Source organism: Dryobates pubescens, chromosome 5, assembly GCF_014839835.1.
Source record: "Dryobates pubescens isolate bDryPub1 chromosome 5, bDryPub1.pri, whole genome shotgun sequence".
NCBI lineage: Eukaryota > Metazoa > Chordata > Aves > Piciformes > Picidae > Dryobates > Dryobates pubescens.
Genome location: NC_071616.1, coordinates 29,273,349 through 29,291,474, shown reverse-complemented (window position 1 = coordinate 29,291,474; position 18,126 = coordinate 29,273,349). Strand labels below are relative to the sequence as shown.

The window sequence follows — 18,126 nt, the reverse complement described above, 5'->3', positions numbered from 1 at the left end:
TCTCATCAGTTCAAGCGCTATCCTTAAACCCGGTGTCAGGAACAGCAAGATCACGCTTAGCTGTTTTTAACAACCACCCTGAACACCTTCCCTGACACCTCCTTGCGGCTCTGCGGTGCTGGAGCTCCTCCTGCCATCACAAGACAGAGGCGGGGAGTCTCAACACTACCAGTTGCTCCAGCTCGGCCGGCAGCGGTTCCCTCAGGCTCCCCGCTGCGTTCCGCCCCTCGGCCAGGCGGGGCCTGGCGCAGCAAGCGACCTCGCGCAGCTCCCGGCGCTGCCTGCGCCTGCGCCCCGGAAGGCAGCCACGTCTACCGGAAGATGCCATTGCGCCGCCGAGCCGGACGCCGGCCCTCGCAGTGACCGTCGCTGCCCGGCGTCTCTTTCCCCTGCACCCTCCCGCCCCTCACGGCTTCTCTCAGGCCGGGGGTCTCCCGCGCTGGGAGGAGGTGAGGCCGGGCTGTGCTGAGGTCTTTGCCGCTCCTGAGGTCTGCCAGGTGGGGGCAGGGGGGCCGGGCTGGGAAGTGGTAGCAGTGCTAAGTGTGAGCAGGGAGGGAGCCGGCGGCCACGCTGAATGTCGCCCTTCCTCCCGGCCTTGCCTGCTTCTGCGCTTCGCCCTTCCCACTGTGGGTGTACTTGGCCAAAGGCCTCTCCACAACCTGCCCCGGGTTGAAGAACTTTCTGGGAGGTGGGAGAGAGACACACGTCACCTGTGTAGTCTCGCAGGCCCTTGCTGCAAGTGTAGGCATTGCACCTGTTCCCCGTGCTACTGTCGCACGACGGGTAACAGACTGCAGAGTTTGTTGGGGAGCAGTTCCTCTGACTCGTCAGTTAGCAAAGCAGCAAAATACCGAGTAGAAGGAAAATACTAATTACAGCACCCATTAACACAACAGTTGTTCAGGTAACCCATGCACCTTGCTTTATCAAGGCCAGTCTGATTTCTAATCATTCTATGTCTTTTGCAGGGTATGGTCCCGAAATTTTAATTTTGTAGAGTTTTATCGACATCCATCATGTCTTGGCTTGCTGATCTTGCTGGAAAGGCAGAGGATCTCCTCAACAGAGTTGATCAAGGTGCTGCATCAGCTCTGAGCAAAAAAGACACAACAAGCAGTGCAGTTTATGATAATAAGAATTTGGACTCTGCCAATGAATATTCTGAACTACGTCAGCATACTGGAGAACTGAAATATCAGGTGTCATCCAAGGCAGCCTACATCTCTTCAGCAGCTGATAATATTAAGCATCAGAAGGCCACAATCCTAGCAGGAACCGCAAATGTTAAACCAGCACGTAGAACATCTTCGGAGGTTGCTTCTCCAGTGGAGAATGTATCCACACCCAGAGCTGCATCACACTTTGTGAGAAGAAAAAAGTCAGAACCTGATGATGAGTTGCTATTTGATTTTCTCAACAGTTCAGAGAAAGAGCCTAATGGAAAGATGAACTCTAAAAAATTAGAGAAGAGCAAAGCACCCGTTCTTCAAAATCACTCTCGGACTTCAAGCATAAGTTCTGTGTCTACCAGTACACAGAGTGCTAAAACTGCTGAAGATAATTCCATCAGGAGCCAAGGCAATGGTAGTTAAATAATACTGAACATAGAGATATTTAGAACCCAAGTTTGTTTAGGGTAAGGCTAGGTAATGGTTTTACTGTCGCATCATGAAACATTTAGTGGTAGTATGTGTGGGGAGCAGTAGGGTCTGTAACATTTTTTCATCGCTGGAATAATCATAGATACCATGCTGATCTGACAAGCTCCATAGTTAATACCTATATCTTCTGTATTCTTGCTCTACTTCATTGCTGCTTTTCACCCCAACCTCCCTGAACTATGACCTAACCTTGCATCAGCCCCCTTATATCCCCACTTTGATCACTCAGTGGCCCTTACCTGTTGTTGCCATGTAGGAGAGTGACTTTCACCAACTGGTAGGTGGTGTTTGCTGTAGCCCAGTGTACCATGGGAGGTGATGAGAGGTTTTCTGTGTTCCACCATGGAAGAGGGGTAAGGTGTCAGGTTTGCTTGTCCTGCAGAGTGGGAAGTTGGATGTGGATATGCTGTTGCACAACTATAGACATCAGAGAGCTAGACAGATAAAGCCTCCAGGGTAGTAGTTGCCAGTGGTAGTTCATTACTGCAGTATAAATTCAGACACCTCAAAGAGCCTCCAGGTCAAAAGCTGGGGCTGTTCTCAAGTGAGTGCAAAAGGATAATGTGGCTGGGAAGTGTCAGAAATGTGTTCTCTATCAGACTGTCCAATCTATACTCAGTCCTTGCTGCTGCACAGTTGAAGCAAATGGTTATATTGTTTCTTAATAGTGTATTTCAAATACTTATTTTTTATTCAGTACTTTGTGTGAAGTACTGTAAGTGCCAGGGTTTTTTACTTAATACATTAAGTATTCTGAAAAAGCTTTAAAAAAGGATCATTACAAAGAAGTGAATATTTTTGGATTTCTGAGTCTGTAACTTTTCAATAAGTTTTGTAAGTGCTAATTCAAATACATTAGACCTGGCAATATGACCTTGCTGATTGGTGCCTAAGCAGAGTAATTGTTTTGCTCAGTGTGACCTTTTGAATTTTCTTCTGAGAATTTTTGAGTGGAGTTTGCATTGTAGAGCCACCAAATGAATCATAGAATAGTCTATGCTGGAAGTCATACCTCCCTGCAGTCATAAGGGACAGCCCAACTAGACCAGGCTGCCCAGGGCCTCATCGAGTCTTACCTTGAATATTTCCAGGGAAGGGGCCTCAATCACCTCCCTGGGCAACCTGTTCCAGCATTCCACCACCCTCTCAGTGAAGAACTTCTTCCTGATATCCAATCTAAATCTGCCCTTCTCTAGTTTGAAGCCATTTCCCCTCATCCTGTCCCTGCAGGCCCTTGTAAAGAGTCTCTCCCCGTCCTTCCTGTAGGCCACCTTCAGGTACTTGAAGGCTGCTATTAGGTCTCCCCAGAGCCTCCTCTTCTCCAGGCTGAACAACCCCAGCTCCCTCAGCCTGTCCTCATAGCAGAGGTGGTCCAAACCTCTGGCCCTCCTCTGGACCCTCTCCATGAGGTCCATGTCCTTCCTATATTGCAGGCTCCACACCTGTACACAGTATTCCAGGTGAGGTCTCACCAGAGCAGAGTAAAGTGGTAGAATCACCTCCTTGGGTCTGCTGGCTATGCATCTTTTGATGCAGCCAAGGTTGTGATTTGCCTTCTGGACTCCATGTGTACACTGCCTCTCATGTCCAGCATGAGGAGGCAGCATGCAATTAGAGAGTTTGAGCATGCTGCTTTCAAAGTTGACTGTGTAGATATAGGTGTGTTCTTTAAATGTTTTGCATAGCATCTGTTGTAGTAGCTTATGACACATTAGCTACAGACAAACCCAATTAATGTTATTCTTTGTACACTGCCATGGATATAATCCAGTATGTGCTATAAATGGCCAATTTCTTGCTTCATTAGCTTCATTAATCTATTGGGTTTTCCAGACAAAGTGATGAGGCTAAATTGTCTGATAAATTGTGTAAATGAATCAAAAGGAAGGAAGTGACACTTCTCAGAACCATTTAAATTGGAAAGGGGTTTGAGAAAATGTGGAAGGATGGTCACTGTCACTGCTGCTACTTGTTAGTGTCTTACTGGGAATTAATGATCTGCCTCAGCTCCCTGGGCTCTGGGCTAGAAAGAGGTGCTGCAGTGGTAACAAGGAGGGTGGAACAGCTTGGGTGGCGATCACAAGATGAGGTAAATAAGGTAATGACAGCTAAACTGCAGTCTGTCCCCCTGGATTTTCAGCAGTTAACTCATGTGGAATGTACAGAATTCAGAAGTAGTACTTTTGGATAACCTGTTTGTTTGTTTATTGCATGCTGCTTTGTTCTAAACATTGCTGCAGAGCTTCCAGCTCTCTGCACGCTAGAATCAAGACTTAGAGTGGATGTATCAATTTCAGAGCAGTACTACAGGGTGCTCTGTGCGTTTATGCAGGATGGGGAAAGGCTGTTGGTTCCTCCTTCCCTGCAAAGGACTGTTGTTCAGAATGCTGCCAGGAGTTCCCTTAGTGTTCTCACTGAGGTTCTAGGATTTAAAGAAATGAAAAATAAAACTGTGTGTTTTGGTTTCCATAGTCTGGAGAATTAGAGTTTGTACTGGTAGAAAGCTTTTTGACAGAGTGTATCTACCTTCTGGTTTTTCATTAGAGAAAGGAGAGATCATGCTTCAAATCAATGCAACTTGATTTCCCATAGTAAAAGCGCTTTTGGGAGAACACTTTGAGAGCATTATTAGTACAGAATTATCAGTAGGGTGAAGTTTGACATTCTTAAATTTTCTTACATAAAGAGAACTGAAATACATAGCTATGTGGCTGAGCTACATGTTGAAGCTTGATATCAGGATAACTGACTCAAAATTTGGTCAGTGTCATCTGAACGGATTTGTTTTTAGATAAAATTTACATCCTTGAAATAAAAATGGAAAATCAGTAGGAACTTACACTAAAATTTCCTCTAATTGGCTGCTATGCATATTTCATCTATCCTGTTACTCTCAGCTTCTCAGGACCTCTCCGGGCTGTGTAGTCATAACAAAGGATTAGTATTTTTAAAATCCTAACTGTGACATTAACGTAATCTCTGTTATAGCTTCCATGGCTTGTCTTGCAGGATTAGCAGAAATGCTGCATGATGTGTATGTAGTGTACAGTAGTTCTGTTTCTGTGCAAGTCCCTTGGGAGAAGCAGCTCTGTATTCCATTTCAAGATCAAGCTATTGTCATTTATTATGATGATACTGCATTTAACCACTGATGTAGAACGTGGAATTGCTGTTTATATCAAGGCAACTTACAAATACATATATTGGTTCTAATTTGCATCTCTCTGTACAGAAACTCCAGACAGTTCAGATTCTGGACTGGGAACACAAGGGGATGGTGTGAAGGATTCATCACTAAGTGCAGTAACTAATCCTGGCCTTTCAGCTAATGATGATTTCAAATCACATGAGCTATCCAATCTTCGCCTGGAGAATCAGCTGCTGCGGAATGAGGTTCAATCCTTAAACCAAGAAATGGCTTCATTAATTCAGAGGTCCAAAGAAACGCAAGAAGGTACTGTGGTTTGGAAACTTAGCTGTAACACATTACTAAAATGGTAGAGCTGTTTCTAGGTTAGTAGTTTTTATGTGTAATAAAGCCTTTCTAGTTAAATCTCCGTGTATGACTTACCAAGCAAAATGATTATTGGTTTCAGAATAATAAGCTGGGAGAAACTAAAAGGCTTGTTTAACTGCAAAGATAACACTAATGTTGATTACTATGATGCAATCAACTTAGTTCTAAAACCTACACCTTGTTAAAACCATGTTGGCAAATGTTATCAGTACTAAAATACTTTTCCCTACATTTTTTTCAGCTTTTTCAAACTACTGATTTTTAAAGGAGTGAAGTCCTTTTAGGTACTTCAAAACCTGTCTGCTTTCTGTCTGTAGGCTACAGTCTCTGATGCCTAGAAATTGACAGTGAAAGTACAAAATTTATTGGTTTTCTATGACTTTACCAGCTATTTGAAAGCCAAATGAAATTACAAATATGAAAATTGTGAGTATAAATTAAACACTTCAAACCTTGAGCAAACTGCTGCTGTTACATGTGCAACTGAGGAACCACATTTTTCATTTTTTCAAAGTAATCACATGGTCCAGAACATTTGTCATTTCTGCTGAAGTTTAGTATGGGATGTTTGATTGAAATCATTGCATTGTTTCAACACTGGTGTATTTTTCTAGTGGTCTTTAGACTGAGCTTAGTGTCACATTGGGCTGAACTAGATGCTCTATGCAGATGTTTCCAAAGGGTTACTCGCACAGGGATATTCAACAGTAGGCCATTGCAAAGGTTAGGGCGGGTAAAATTTGTCACCTGCAGTGTGACAGAGAATGAAATACCTGTTTTGAGATCACCTGCATAACTTCATGGGTTGTGCCCTGACAGCCGATCTGGCATTCGTTACTTCTTGGTAGCTCATAACGTTTCAATGCTAGTTCAACTGGGTTGTATTTAATTCCTTTCTGTAAGAAATATGGTATGTGCATCCTGACCACTTACAAGACCTTGCAGCACCTACTTTTATCAAATTCTTATTTTGCAGAATTGAACAAATCCCGGGAAAAGGTTGAGAAGTGGAATGTTGACCATTCAAGGAGTGACAGGATGGTTAGAGAACTTCAGGCTCGAGTTGATGATCTGACAGAAGCTGTTGGTGCCAAGGATTCACAGCTAGCTGTGCTAAAAGTACGGTTGCAAGAAGCTGATCAGCTCTTAAGTGCTCGGACAGAAGCTTTGGAAGCGTTGCAGAGTGAAAAATCACGGTACTTCATAAATCTGCAGATAGTGATGAGTTTGAAAATTCAAGGTAGATAATTTAGTCTCCAAGAATAAAAGTGAATAAACTAGTTGGAAAAGGAATTTTATCAGGATTTGAAATACGAGGATTACAGTTTACTCTGAGCATGCTGTTTAACAGCTGGCAGTGAGAACAGGGAAATGAGTATTAAGTAGGGGCGATTGTCACCTGATCATTGGAATCCATTTTGTATAATGTATTTATGGTTTTTTGTTGGAAACCTGAAGCTGAAGATCTGAAGACAGGTGTCTTTGTCTTGAAAAATACATTTGCTTATCTACAAATATGAAGACTTTTCTGACTTATTTCAGCATCAGGACACAAATCAGCAATCAGATACTCTAGGTCAGGGTGGAGAGATGGAAGTCATTAATTCCAGGCTTCATCTGTAGACAACCATATTCAGTAATTTACTGGTCTGATAGCCAGGTGGTCATATTTTCACCTGAAAATCCCACTAGATACCTTCTTTTTTCAATTAATGGGTATATCCCTCTTTCAGGATAATACAAGACCACAGTGAGGGGAGCAGTTTGCAAAATCAAGCCCTTCAAACTCTTCAAGAGAGACTTCGTGATGCAGATTCCACACTGAAGCGAGAGCAAGAAAGTTACAAACAAATGCAGGTTAGGCATGAAGAGTAAACAAGGGTTCAGATTCTGCTTTTGAGACCAAATCTGTGAGGTTCCTGCTGCCCTTTCTTCCCCTTGACTTCAATAGCTGTTCAGGGTACTAAGTGCATGGAAGGATGTGCTGTTGACTGCTCTAAGTGATGCTAATTTTTTTTAATGTTATTTTGAAAGCTTTATGATTGAAGGTTCTTGAGGATTCATGCTGATAATACTGCTGGGGTTTTTTCCTGGTAACTTTAACGTTAAAACATTTTAAAACTAACTCAGTAATCATTTTTCAATGGTGTGCTGTTGTAAAATGATTTTGTTACACAATTTTAATAGGTAATCTTAAGAATTTTAAGCTGGATGATCATTTCTATGGTAAAGATGTGAGTACAGCATTACTAGAGACTTCCTTCCATGCTTATCTTGGTCTTTGTTATGTATAGTAACATCTTGGAAAATCTCTATCAGCATCTGATTTTGTTTGGTTTTTTAAAGTACTTCAAAATATGGCATTTGATAATACTTTTTGAGGGGGGAGCTTACTTTTTGTTTACCAAATAAAGGTAAGTAGGAAGATTGCTGTTCTCTCACTATTTGTGGTGATTGAAAGAAATGCATGTTTTTGCTGGTAATTACTTTGCACTTGTTTAAACAAGCAGGATTTCTTTCCACATAGTACTAATGCGTCTTAAAGTTGGAGGCAGTGGAAATGGGGCATTGGGTCATGTGTAGTTGCTTTTAAACTTTCATGTTTCCTTTTTAGGCTGAAGTTAAGACCATATTTAAACTCAAAATATTGTTTCTTTACTGCTAATAGAATGAGTTTGCGGCTCGTCTAAGTAAAATGGAAGCAGAGCGTCAGAACTTGGCAGAAGGGATAACTGTAGCAGAAAGAAAGTATTTAGATGAGAAGAGGCGAGCTGATGAGCTTCAGCAGCAAGTCAAAGTAACTAAAAACCACCTAGAATCTGCAAAGCAGGAACTGACAGACTATAAGCAGAAAGCTACTCGCATACTCCAGGTAAGCATTTCTTGATTGTACACAACTTCTTTTTACAAGCTGTTATACTTCAAATAATCTAATTTATTGAGGTCTTGGTGGGTTTTTTTTTTGTCTGACCTGTAATATATTTTGGGGGCATATCTACAGTGATACAGAATAGCTACCAGTCTGTATTTATTTAAGTTTACATATTGAGTGAAATGGAAGTGCAGATCCTGAGCTTAAAGAAGAATTCAGGTGAATCATTGCACTTACCATGCAACATCTGTCTGCATGTTTTGCATCCAAGAGTCCAATCTTAGATAAATATATGCAGCCTACAGTTTATTCCACTAATATTCTTGAGTCAAGAATATTGAAGGGCAGGTTTTAAATCACCTTGATAAACATGAGAAGAATGAGATCAGAAGTGAACATCAAGCTATCATTATATTGACTCTAAATAAAATGGCTCATCCTCTTACCCAGAAGAGGTACTTGTTTCTCTATTTGGCTCTTATTTGGCTTTGTTGGCAGAAGAAAGAATGGACTGAAAGAGGGTCATTTCACCTTTAGTATGTTTGTGCCTGTCTACTCTTTTATGGTAGCTGGAAAGCCAAAATCATTATCCATCCTGTGTTTAGCATTGCAATTGCTACTATTGAGAAAAGCTGTACTCTTCCTTCAGGTAACACAAGCTTTTGGTAAATCCAGTCTTTTGGCATACAAGAAGTAAGAAAAAATATCACTAGGGAAGCATTTTAATTTTAAAATCTGTAGTGTCATTGTTTTCTTGGTTAATAGAACAGATAAAACAGGTCTTTGTGTTTACATTTGAATTTTAAACCAAAGTTATTGTGGCATGTTGTAGGTGAGCACTTGTTAAATACTGCACTAAATAGTATATTGGTTTATTATTTCAGTCTAAAGAGAAGTTGATAAACAGCTTAAAAGAAGGTTCTGGTATTGAAGGCCTGGATAGCAACACTGCAGGCACAGTGGAATTAGAAGAACTGAGACACGAGCGAGACACTCAGAGAGAAGAAATACAAAAACTAATGGGGCAAATACAGCAATTGAGAACAGAACTGCAGGTAGCTATGATTATGTACATGTGTATTTGGAGTTAACCATGCACAAAGGTTTCTTGTACACTTCAGGGCTGTTGTTCCTAGCATTTGTTTGTCTTAGGATTAAAATGAGCCAACTTTTGCTCATGGTAAGACAAGCATTTATTTCCAGACAAGCATGGTGATTTCTGTATAGATCACCCATATATCCTTTTCTGCAGGGGCTACTAATCCTTGAAGCAGCTGTAATCCAAGTTGTCTGTTGACATAATTGGCTCAACCCAGCAGTTGCATGCAAGCCTACTTTACACATTTTTAGCCTGTAGACAGTAGAAAAGAAAAAGTAGAGGACTGTAATGTTCACAAAATGCATTTTTTTATTACTATATGGGTAAAAATATTCTTTATAAAATGACCAAATATCATTTATTTAATATGCTTTTGTCATAATTTTCACTTGAAGCACTATTGCAGGTGTAATTTTTTGTTGTTGTTACCCGAGACAGATTGCAGTATTGTTTGAATGCTGCTGAAATGGTAACATTTCTGTTCATTTCAGGATATGGAGACTCAGCAGGTGAGTGAAGCTGAGTCAGTAAGAGAGCAGCTTCAAGACCTGCAAGAGCAAATAGCAGCACAAAAAATGGCCAAGCAAGAGGCAGAAGCTGAGCTAGAACGGCAAAAACAGGTGAGGATATCTTGAAAACTAATTGGTCTTACTTTAGGCGTTATGTGGTATAATCAGTAAAGTGTTTGGCTTAATAAGAGAGTCACTGATACAATATTTGAGTTAGTTTTTGTCTAGTGTTCCAAAGGAATCCTCAAAAACTAAATGAATGTCTCTAGGCCAAACAAAATGCAATCATTACTAAGCAATGGCCAGGGCCTTATGGAAACTCCTGATAAACAGAGATATTGCTGATGTATGAAAGAATAAACATGACCCTGGAGGGTGCACAAAATTGATTATGATATTCAATTCAGCAAAGGAAGGATGAAACAATAGAGATGCAGTAACATTTGTAACAGTTATTTATGTCAAGAAACTCAAATAGTAAAATTGGTTACTAGAAGACTTCCTGTGTTCAAGTACTACATAAGATTTAGCTCCTAAAACAATAGATTCTTCACTCAGTTGTGAATCTAAATGTTGTTACTTCCAAACTGCTCTATAAGACAGTTGCTGATAAAATTATATAATATTAATTCAGTCTATGAATCTGCAATGAATTTTGTCAGATTGTGTAATTTTTAAAGCAAACTCTCTTGATTTAAGCAGTTTTATGATCAAAAGAGCAGGGGGCGGGGAAAGGCAAACATGTGACTGGGAGCAAACCTATTATTCAGTAGATATTAAGAGAAATGCTTTGCACCCCATTAGAAAATTTCCCTGTAAGAAAAAGTTCATGTAAGGAGAATTAATAAGGAGGAAAGCAGGAGAGTACATCGTATCTGCTAGGAACAATTGATCTTATAGGATTATCTGTTCTTCCAGAAACTGCATTTTAATGAGATGCTAGCAGCTTGAACTAATTAAATGGCAGAAGTTGAGGTCTGCTCTTGATGATGTTTAGTATACCAAAGCAGATGGTAGACTGTATTTTACTCCTCTCCTTCTGAGGGGCATATTTGAATCAATATTACATAGAGAAAATTGAAGTGAATCAGTATTAACTCCCCCTACACACACTCACAAAATACCAAAGCCAAAACCAAACCCAAACCCCCCACACCCAGACATTATCACTTATTACAGAAACTGAAGTATTCCTCTGGATGACACACATTTACATGTACTTGTAACTTTGTGCGTTGATACTCAATACAATTACTGTTTGTCCTGTCTGGGAGTTCCTTCAGGTATCTCCATAAGGTTTCTGAGACTGAAGATGGAAAATAAGTAGAGGTGTTTTCCCTTGGACATCTGGTGGTTTGAAGGGAGAACAGGATTATCGGTTTTCTGTAGTGACTGACAGCTGAAGTTAAACAGATTTGAAGACTGTCTTATTTAAAAGACAAGTGTAACAGGTCTTTAAATCAGAGTTAAAATAGCCACTAAATCATGGGAATAACAAAGTTGATGGTTGGATGCATTGTTTAGTAAATTGTCCCTTACTCCTTCACCTTTCACATTCATTATGTTCATTCTTCCTAAATTTTGAAGGAAGATCTGTGCCACACAGAATTCTAGATGTGCCAGGGGTTTTTAAACATTTAAACACAACAGTGTTTTGGATTGATGGGTTTATCTTAGAAATAGGTATTCCCTTCCAATGTGTTTCCTAATTGTTACATAATTAGCATTATTTCAAGATAACAATATAATGAACAATGAGTGTATAAGAAAGTTGCATCATAGTCCCAATGAAGCTGTGACTGTTAGATTAGTATTTATATTAGGTCAGTCTCCACAAAAGTGTTTTATAAGTCTTGTAGGTTGTGTCTTCCTACTCCTCTCTCTTACTTATTTTTCCTTACCCTAGCCAGACACTTAGCTAAGATTAAATGTCAGTTTCTACTTCATTGTAATATATTGCCTTCTTGTGTTCTACTGTGAAACTCTAGATAGGAGACTGTTTCTCAAGATACATACATACATCTAATCTTTTACTTGTGATTGTGATACATGCTGTAGGAACTTCATTATACAGAAGAAGAATTGTATCGAACAAAGAATACTTTGCAAAGCAGAATAAAAGACAGAGAGGAAGAAATTCAGAAGCTCAGAAATCAGGTACTGTATAGAAAATAACTCTATCACTTTAAATTATAGATTATTAAACCAGTTACATTATTTGTACAAAAGCAACATAAAAGCTCTATTAATGCATACTTGCTTTCAATACAGACCAGAGTTTTGAGTGGAAGAGTACAAGAAGGGAACTGTGCAGGAGTAAATGGCCTCATTTATGTGCTTTTGTCTTGGAGGTGCAGGGGAGCAGGAATCAATCTGTGTCCCCACTGTACCTGGGAGAATGGCGCTGGATCAACATTTTTCTCCTGAAAGCCCCTCATTGGCACTTGATTCAATCATCATGATTTCTGCAAAGATTCTTTTAACTGAGCATGAGAATGGAAGTAAAGTCCTGCAGGCTCAGTGAGCCATACAGCCCACTGTTTTGTCTTGGACAGTGGCAGTGGGGCCAGTGTGTGAGCCTGGCCACTTTCTTCACTCCTTTGTACTAACTTAGGGATGTTGAGTCCCTACTAAGTCACACCAGTGTATTTATAGACCTGTTTTCCTTGAATCAGCCTAAATGCTTTTGGAGCCTTGTTGATACTTGTCACCACCCACAGTCTCCTTGGGCAGCATGAAAGCATAGGACTCATTTTGTGTGAATTATCTTAGCGTAGTGAACAGTGGTCAGTATGTAGAGAAATTGGTCATCTAGGGTCAACTATGGTCAGCTGTACAGTTATAGTGTCAAAATTGTTCTGTTGTGATAAAATTTCCTCGAGCCTGTTGGTGGATGATTATGGTTATAATGGCTTCAGGTCTACCTGCACCTGTCCTGATGCATTACATCTACTTTCTATAAATTGGATGACATGATCCATATTTTCTTTTGCTGTCTTTGCAGTTTCTGTTTGCTCATAAAATCATGTTTTCTGCCTCAGCACTCCTCAATTCTTCTGCAACATATCCTGCATTGTCACCATTTTCATTCAAACTTTCCTGTAGAGTGGTACCAGATTCTCCTCATTTGTACTCAGTTGTTTCTTCCTCACTTGAAAACATTTTATTCCCTTGTTTTAAGTTGCAAATACGACAGCAAGGCTGCATTATCTTGGTATTCTCATACCTGCCATTTTAAACTCAGCTCTGAGGCATATAGTGTTTTTTTGTGATTAAACTTAATAATGATATAGATTATATAGAAGTGTTCATATTATTAAGAGTGGAAAACGGGAATACATTTTTACGTTATTTTTTTTTCTCTCATGTAAAATCTTGTAGCAACTGTTGAAATCAAATGTCTTCTTTAAGGTGCTCATCAGTGATCATTTTGATAGTATTATCCTGCAAAAACTCTGATGGGCTGACGTAGTTCTTGAAGGACTTAGCTTTTTGAGGGGTGCAAAAATGTCAGTTGGTCAGACTCTGAACTTACTCTGATGTATTTTTTTTTCTTTCCTTTGTGTTTTAGCTCACAAACAAGGCTCTGAGTAGTAGTAGTCAGACAGAATTAGAAAATCGCCTTCATCAGCTGACAGAAACCCTAATTCAGAAGCAAACCATGTTAGAGAGCCTGAGCACTGAGAAAAACTCACTTGTCTATCAACTGGAACGACTTGAGCAACAGCTGAAGGCTATCCAAGGCACTAACACTAGTGGACCTTCCATTAACATGGCTGGCATCGATGGTGCTGAAGGTAAATAAGGAAACACAACACTTAAAACTCTGTTCTTTTTACAGTCCAGGCCTTTATATTGCCTAATGCCTCTCCCTGAAAGTCTGACTTTGTAAGTTTAAAAAAAATGCTGAAAATATGCAGCTTATTTATGCCAGGAACCTTGTCAACAGCAGCCAGCGTCATAAAAAATAGTTATGTAGACATTCATTTTTGTGTGTAAATGACTTCAAACTTAGTAAAACAACATTAATTTTTAGTGCTCAATATTGTGGCACTATTGGAGCTATCATATTTACAAATCCTGTCACAAGTGTAAGTAAATCTTTCTGGTTTAAACTGAATGTCAGAAGCAGGATGTGAGTATCTAATTAAGTGTTGATCAGAATCTGCTTGAAATCAGTTTCCTCCTGGCTTTCTGTTCTTCTTGAAAGCAGCTTGAAATATAATGGTTCTGCTGAGGCTGGTTTGTCACTACTGTATTGATCTAGGAGAACCTCAGCAGGTGAACAGTGCTTTTGAGATGTTCCATTTCTAAGTCAGAGGTTGTAATGTAGCAAATTTAAAAGCAATGGACAGTTACCAAGAGGTATAAAATGAGAATTCTCTGCTTGTGAAAGCCTTTTAAAATAAAATGAGAACAAGCAGTTTTGAAGTGTATTTCCTTTTGGCTTCTTTTTAAAAAACTGCAGAAGGCTCAAGTCTAGTTGCACAAAGGGAACATTATCTGGTCGTCTTTTTACATAAAATTGATGTATAGTAAAAAAGTAAAGTATAAAATTTTGGAATATATAAGTTGGGATCAGAAATGCTGTTGAAGGTTTATTGTATGAGAACTAAAGCAAATGGGGAAAATGTGACAGCATCAAACCTGTCATTTTATGCACCTAATAACAGAATTATTATTACATGGTAGAATTTAGTATCAAAATGTCCACCTAGTGAACTAAAATAAGCCTAAAAAAGACACTAAATTGAAGAGGCAGTTGTGTCGATTGTAAGTTTATCCAGATTTCCTCCCTCAAAACACACTCCGCTGCCCCCAGGAAAACAGCACTGACAAGTCAGATTAATCAATGTTTTTATGTTGGTTTTCTGTCTCTCTGTAATATACTGTTGATGTGCTTTGCTTCTACAGTAGCCTGGCTGGCTTTACACTGATGAGATTTGATGGGTTTTGTCCCTTCCCATAGGTGCTCGTATGCGTAACGTTCCTGTCCTGTTCGGCGACGTGGATACGAACATGGCAGGAATGTATGGGAGAGTTCGAAAAGCTGCCAGTAGCATAGATCAGTTTAGGTAAGAGTGTCCTAAGGGAATGCATTTTGTAATTGCTGGAATCTCTTCACTGTTTCCAAGTGGCACACCTTCCAAAAAATATGCTTAAGTATGGTGTGAATTACTAAATATTAACCTAGTTCACCTGGGCTTTCCTGTTTTCATATCCTTAGTATTTTGAGATTTATAGTCCATTATTTAAACCACACACTTGTAGATTTTGCTAGAATCACTAAACTATATACAAAAAAAAGTGTAACAGTTTTCGTTACCATCTTCTACCTTTTTCACTCTCAGGATTTTTGATGGTCTGTGGTAAACACTGTAAGAGTCTGTTAGTGGGGCAGTCTGTTAAAGCATCTGGATGAAGACAAGATTCTGGGATCTGACCCAGTGCAGCTGTTTGCCTTGAAAGATAATCTGTTTGAGGAACTGAGTAAAGAAAGGTCATTCTGGATTCAGCAAAAGATTTTCCTTTGGTCCCTGATCTGAGCAGTTGGGACAATTGTTGATGTTCCCAACAAAGGTCTGCATCAAACCTTGAATCAAATACCAACAGAAAACAAAATTCAATGATATTTTTTAATCCACTGAAAGAAAGTTACCGTGATAGAAAGTCCTTTCTGCTTCCATGGTACTTAATTTCTTGTGAAGAATATCAAGATTCCCACAATTCCCATTTGTGATGTTTTAATACTGAACTTCACTTGGCAGTATCACACCCATGCACTTGGGGCTTTTTTACTGGCAGGGCTGAGCATGCATCTACTGCAGTATGCTTTGTAGCACTGTAGTGGGAAACTTGGAGAACTCATGTCTTTTAATCTAGTGAAATAAAAGAATGGTAGTGATCCATGGTTTTTTTTTCAAAGGAATCCAAGGGTTTGGTTGCTTAAATATTTTTAACAAATTCATTACTGCTCCTCAGGTAACCAAACCTGCCATACATACAGAATATTGGTGAATTTTAAAATGCCTGCACAACTCGTGTAGTTCTTTTCCACAAACTCTGAATTATGGTCTCAATTTGGAATTTTCTCACTCTGTTTAATGTCTTAAATACATTAAGTAAAATTCCAAGTCAGAAGTAAAGCCATGTGTCTGACATCAGTTGGTGTTTCTGAGTTTGTGGTGACTGGAATGAAAGGAAGAGGAATTTGTTGCTCAGAGCTGACTGGTGCATTTTGGGTTTTTCTCTCTTGTGCTTGTGTAGCATTCGGCTGGGAATCTTTCTCCGGCGGTATCCCATGGCAAGAGTCTTCGTAATCATTTACATGGTGAGTAAGATTTTAGCCCATTTTGTATAACATTTCTTAAACTGCAAGGTGTTTGGTGTTCAAAAGGCTCTATAATTAACTCCTCAATGTATTTTTCTGCAAAGCTGGCTAAGCAGTACTTAGGCTCGAGGTGAGGAGAAAGTTCTTCACTGAGAGTCGTTTGCCATTGGAATGGGCTGCCCAGGGAGGTGGTGGGGTCACCATCCCTGGAGGTGTTCAGGAGGGGATTGGACGTGGCACTTGGTGCCATGGTTTAGTCGTGAGGTCTGTGGTGACAGGTTGGACTCGATGATCTTTGAGGTCTCTTCCAACCTTAGTGATGCTGTGATAACAGCATTTTGGAAGACATGTTGCTTGGCAGTTTTCAGTTTTTCCCGGGAATTCTTAGTTTAGCAGTCTTACAGATGTTTATGTAAATACCATTTAAAAGTCTGTATAGGTAGAGATTTACTACTAAAATACAGAATGAAAGTGGTTTGTTGCCAAGGGTAACTCGCTACACCCATGTTCACTGCATTTAGGCAAATGACATCTGTTGTAGCTGGTTTTATATTTGGCTCTTCACATTTTTGTTCAGTGACTAACAATTTCTGGTAGCTGAAGAAGTAGCAAGAAAAATTGTTCTTGTTCGATTCTAAGCAAATGGTAGAGAGTTGCTCATACAGACTTGCAATTGATAAAAACTAAATTCCTCCGTTTTCCACTGGAGGGCAGATGTCTGTCAGTTCAAGTGACCTGTGGTAAGGTAGGTGTGCAGTCTGCTCTGCTTGGAAATATTCTACTAGTTGAGCCTTTGAAATTAAAAAAAATAAAAATTCTGTTGCATAATGATTCTTCTGAACACAGTTTCCAAGAACAGCTGTCACTGCTGCCGGTGGAACAGCAGTTCCTATCTGCAATTTCTTCTTTCAGCCTGCTATGGAAAGGAGCTGGGCTGTTTAATTCCTAGCCTCTCTCTTCTTCCCATTCATGACTTGGTCTCGTCAATATGTGAACAGAGTTACCTATATCAAAACACTGAGGACTTCTAGCACCTGAGCTACTGTCTGAAGTGAAACTCAGTGATGGTTGCATAGGAGATGTATGTTGGACAGTCAGCAGCAGTTACTCTTTTTCAGCTTGAAACTCGACTTATGACTATTGTAACTTGATTTTTTTAAAGAAATGTGGCTTCTGTGTTGTCAGTTTTCCCCCTTGTTGCACCCACAGCAACTTCTGAGTGCATAGTTTCAGAAAATTTCAGTGAGAATTAACATTCCTAAAAAGTTCATAAAAATATCTCAAATCAGTGCCTGTGGTAAGGAAAGCAGAACTCAGCTGTCTTACACTGTCTAGTATCAGCCAGATGGGACAGGAGTAGTGGCTTACCAGTCACTGGAGCCAAGTCACATAATACACTGGCTGGGGGCTGGATGTCAGAAACAACAGCTGCAGTTCCTGGGGCATGGAGGAAAAGAGAAGCCAGAGAAGATGAATCTGCAGGAAACCAGGCTGCTTTAGTTTCGCTGTTTCTGTAAAATCTTTTGTTTTCTGCGAAGGGCTTTTTCAGAATCTGGCTCAGCATTTCAGTGTTCAAATAAGATTTATTTTGTTTCTTTCTTTTTTTTTTTAAAGTAGTATGTGAGTAATATGGAAAATGTTTAATAAAAATATTTTTATTAACTGTTGGGGAGAGCTCTCGTATTTACTGCTACTGTGAATGATGTTTGTCAGTGCTGATAAGTTAATCTTTTGGGGGTGATTTGTTTTGTGTTGTTTTTTTCCCCAGGCATTGCTTCATCTCTGGGTCATGATTGTTCTACTTACTTATACCCCAGAAATGCACCATGACTGGGAGATAAACTGAGACAGGACCATACACTCTGCTAGTGTCATCCGGACTGTCTGCGTCTTTAATCAACCCTGAAACGTCAGCAAACTCTTCCTCCTGGATTTTAGGATGAATGAAAACCTTCATGCCTGGTTTATCACTACTTTTTCAATACATGTATAGTACTATGTAGCTTTTTCAATTTACCTAAAGGAGCATCACTTTCCTGGAGAAATAAAGCTATTAAGTTAAGCTAGGCTGGTTAGCCTTCATTTTATGTAGACCTTCTCGTGGGTAGTGTAAAAAATAAGGGTTGCACCTACAGAG

At 39.8% G+C, this 18,126-nt stretch overlaps 1 protein-coding gene across 1 annotated transcript; it reads left to right on the top strand.

Moving 5' to 3' along the window:
- Positions 1 to 341: 341 nt before the first annotated feature.
- On the top strand, positions 342 to 17,835 carry GOLGA5 (golgin A5). The gene is made up of 13 exons (XM_009907293.2): positions 342 to 449; positions 969 to 1,584; positions 4,894 to 5,115; positions 6,155 to 6,374; positions 6,912 to 7,035; positions 7,847 to 8,050; positions 8,935 to 9,105; positions 9,641 to 9,769; positions 11,717 to 11,815; positions 13,230 to 13,455; positions 14,628 to 14,733; positions 15,926 to 15,989; positions 17,758 to 17,835. Exons 2-13 carry the CDS (start codon positions 1,017 to 1,019, stop codon positions 17,833 to 17,835), a joined length of 2,211 nt encoding a protein of 736 aa, XP_009905595.2. The 5' UTR covers positions 342 to 449; positions 969 to 1,016.
- The last annotated feature ends 291 nt before the right edge of the window (positions 17,836 to 18,126 follow it).

What these genes read in the sequence shown, in the direction of transcription:
- GOLGA5 (XM_009907293.2), top strand. Translation starts at nt 1,017, where the DNA reads ATGTCTTGGCTTGCTGATCTTGCTGGAAAGGCAGAGGATCTCCTCAAC. An exon ending in AATTGAGAACAGAACTGCAG is followed by an intron (nt 9,106 to 9,640) that starts GTAGCTATGATT and finishes TGTTCATTTCAG; the next exon opens with GATATGGAGACTCAGCAGGT. An exon ending in TTCAGAAGCTCAGAAATCAG is followed by an intron (nt 11,816 to 13,229) that starts GTACTGTATAGA and finishes TTTGTGTTTTAG; the next exon opens with CTCACAAACAAGGCTCTGAG.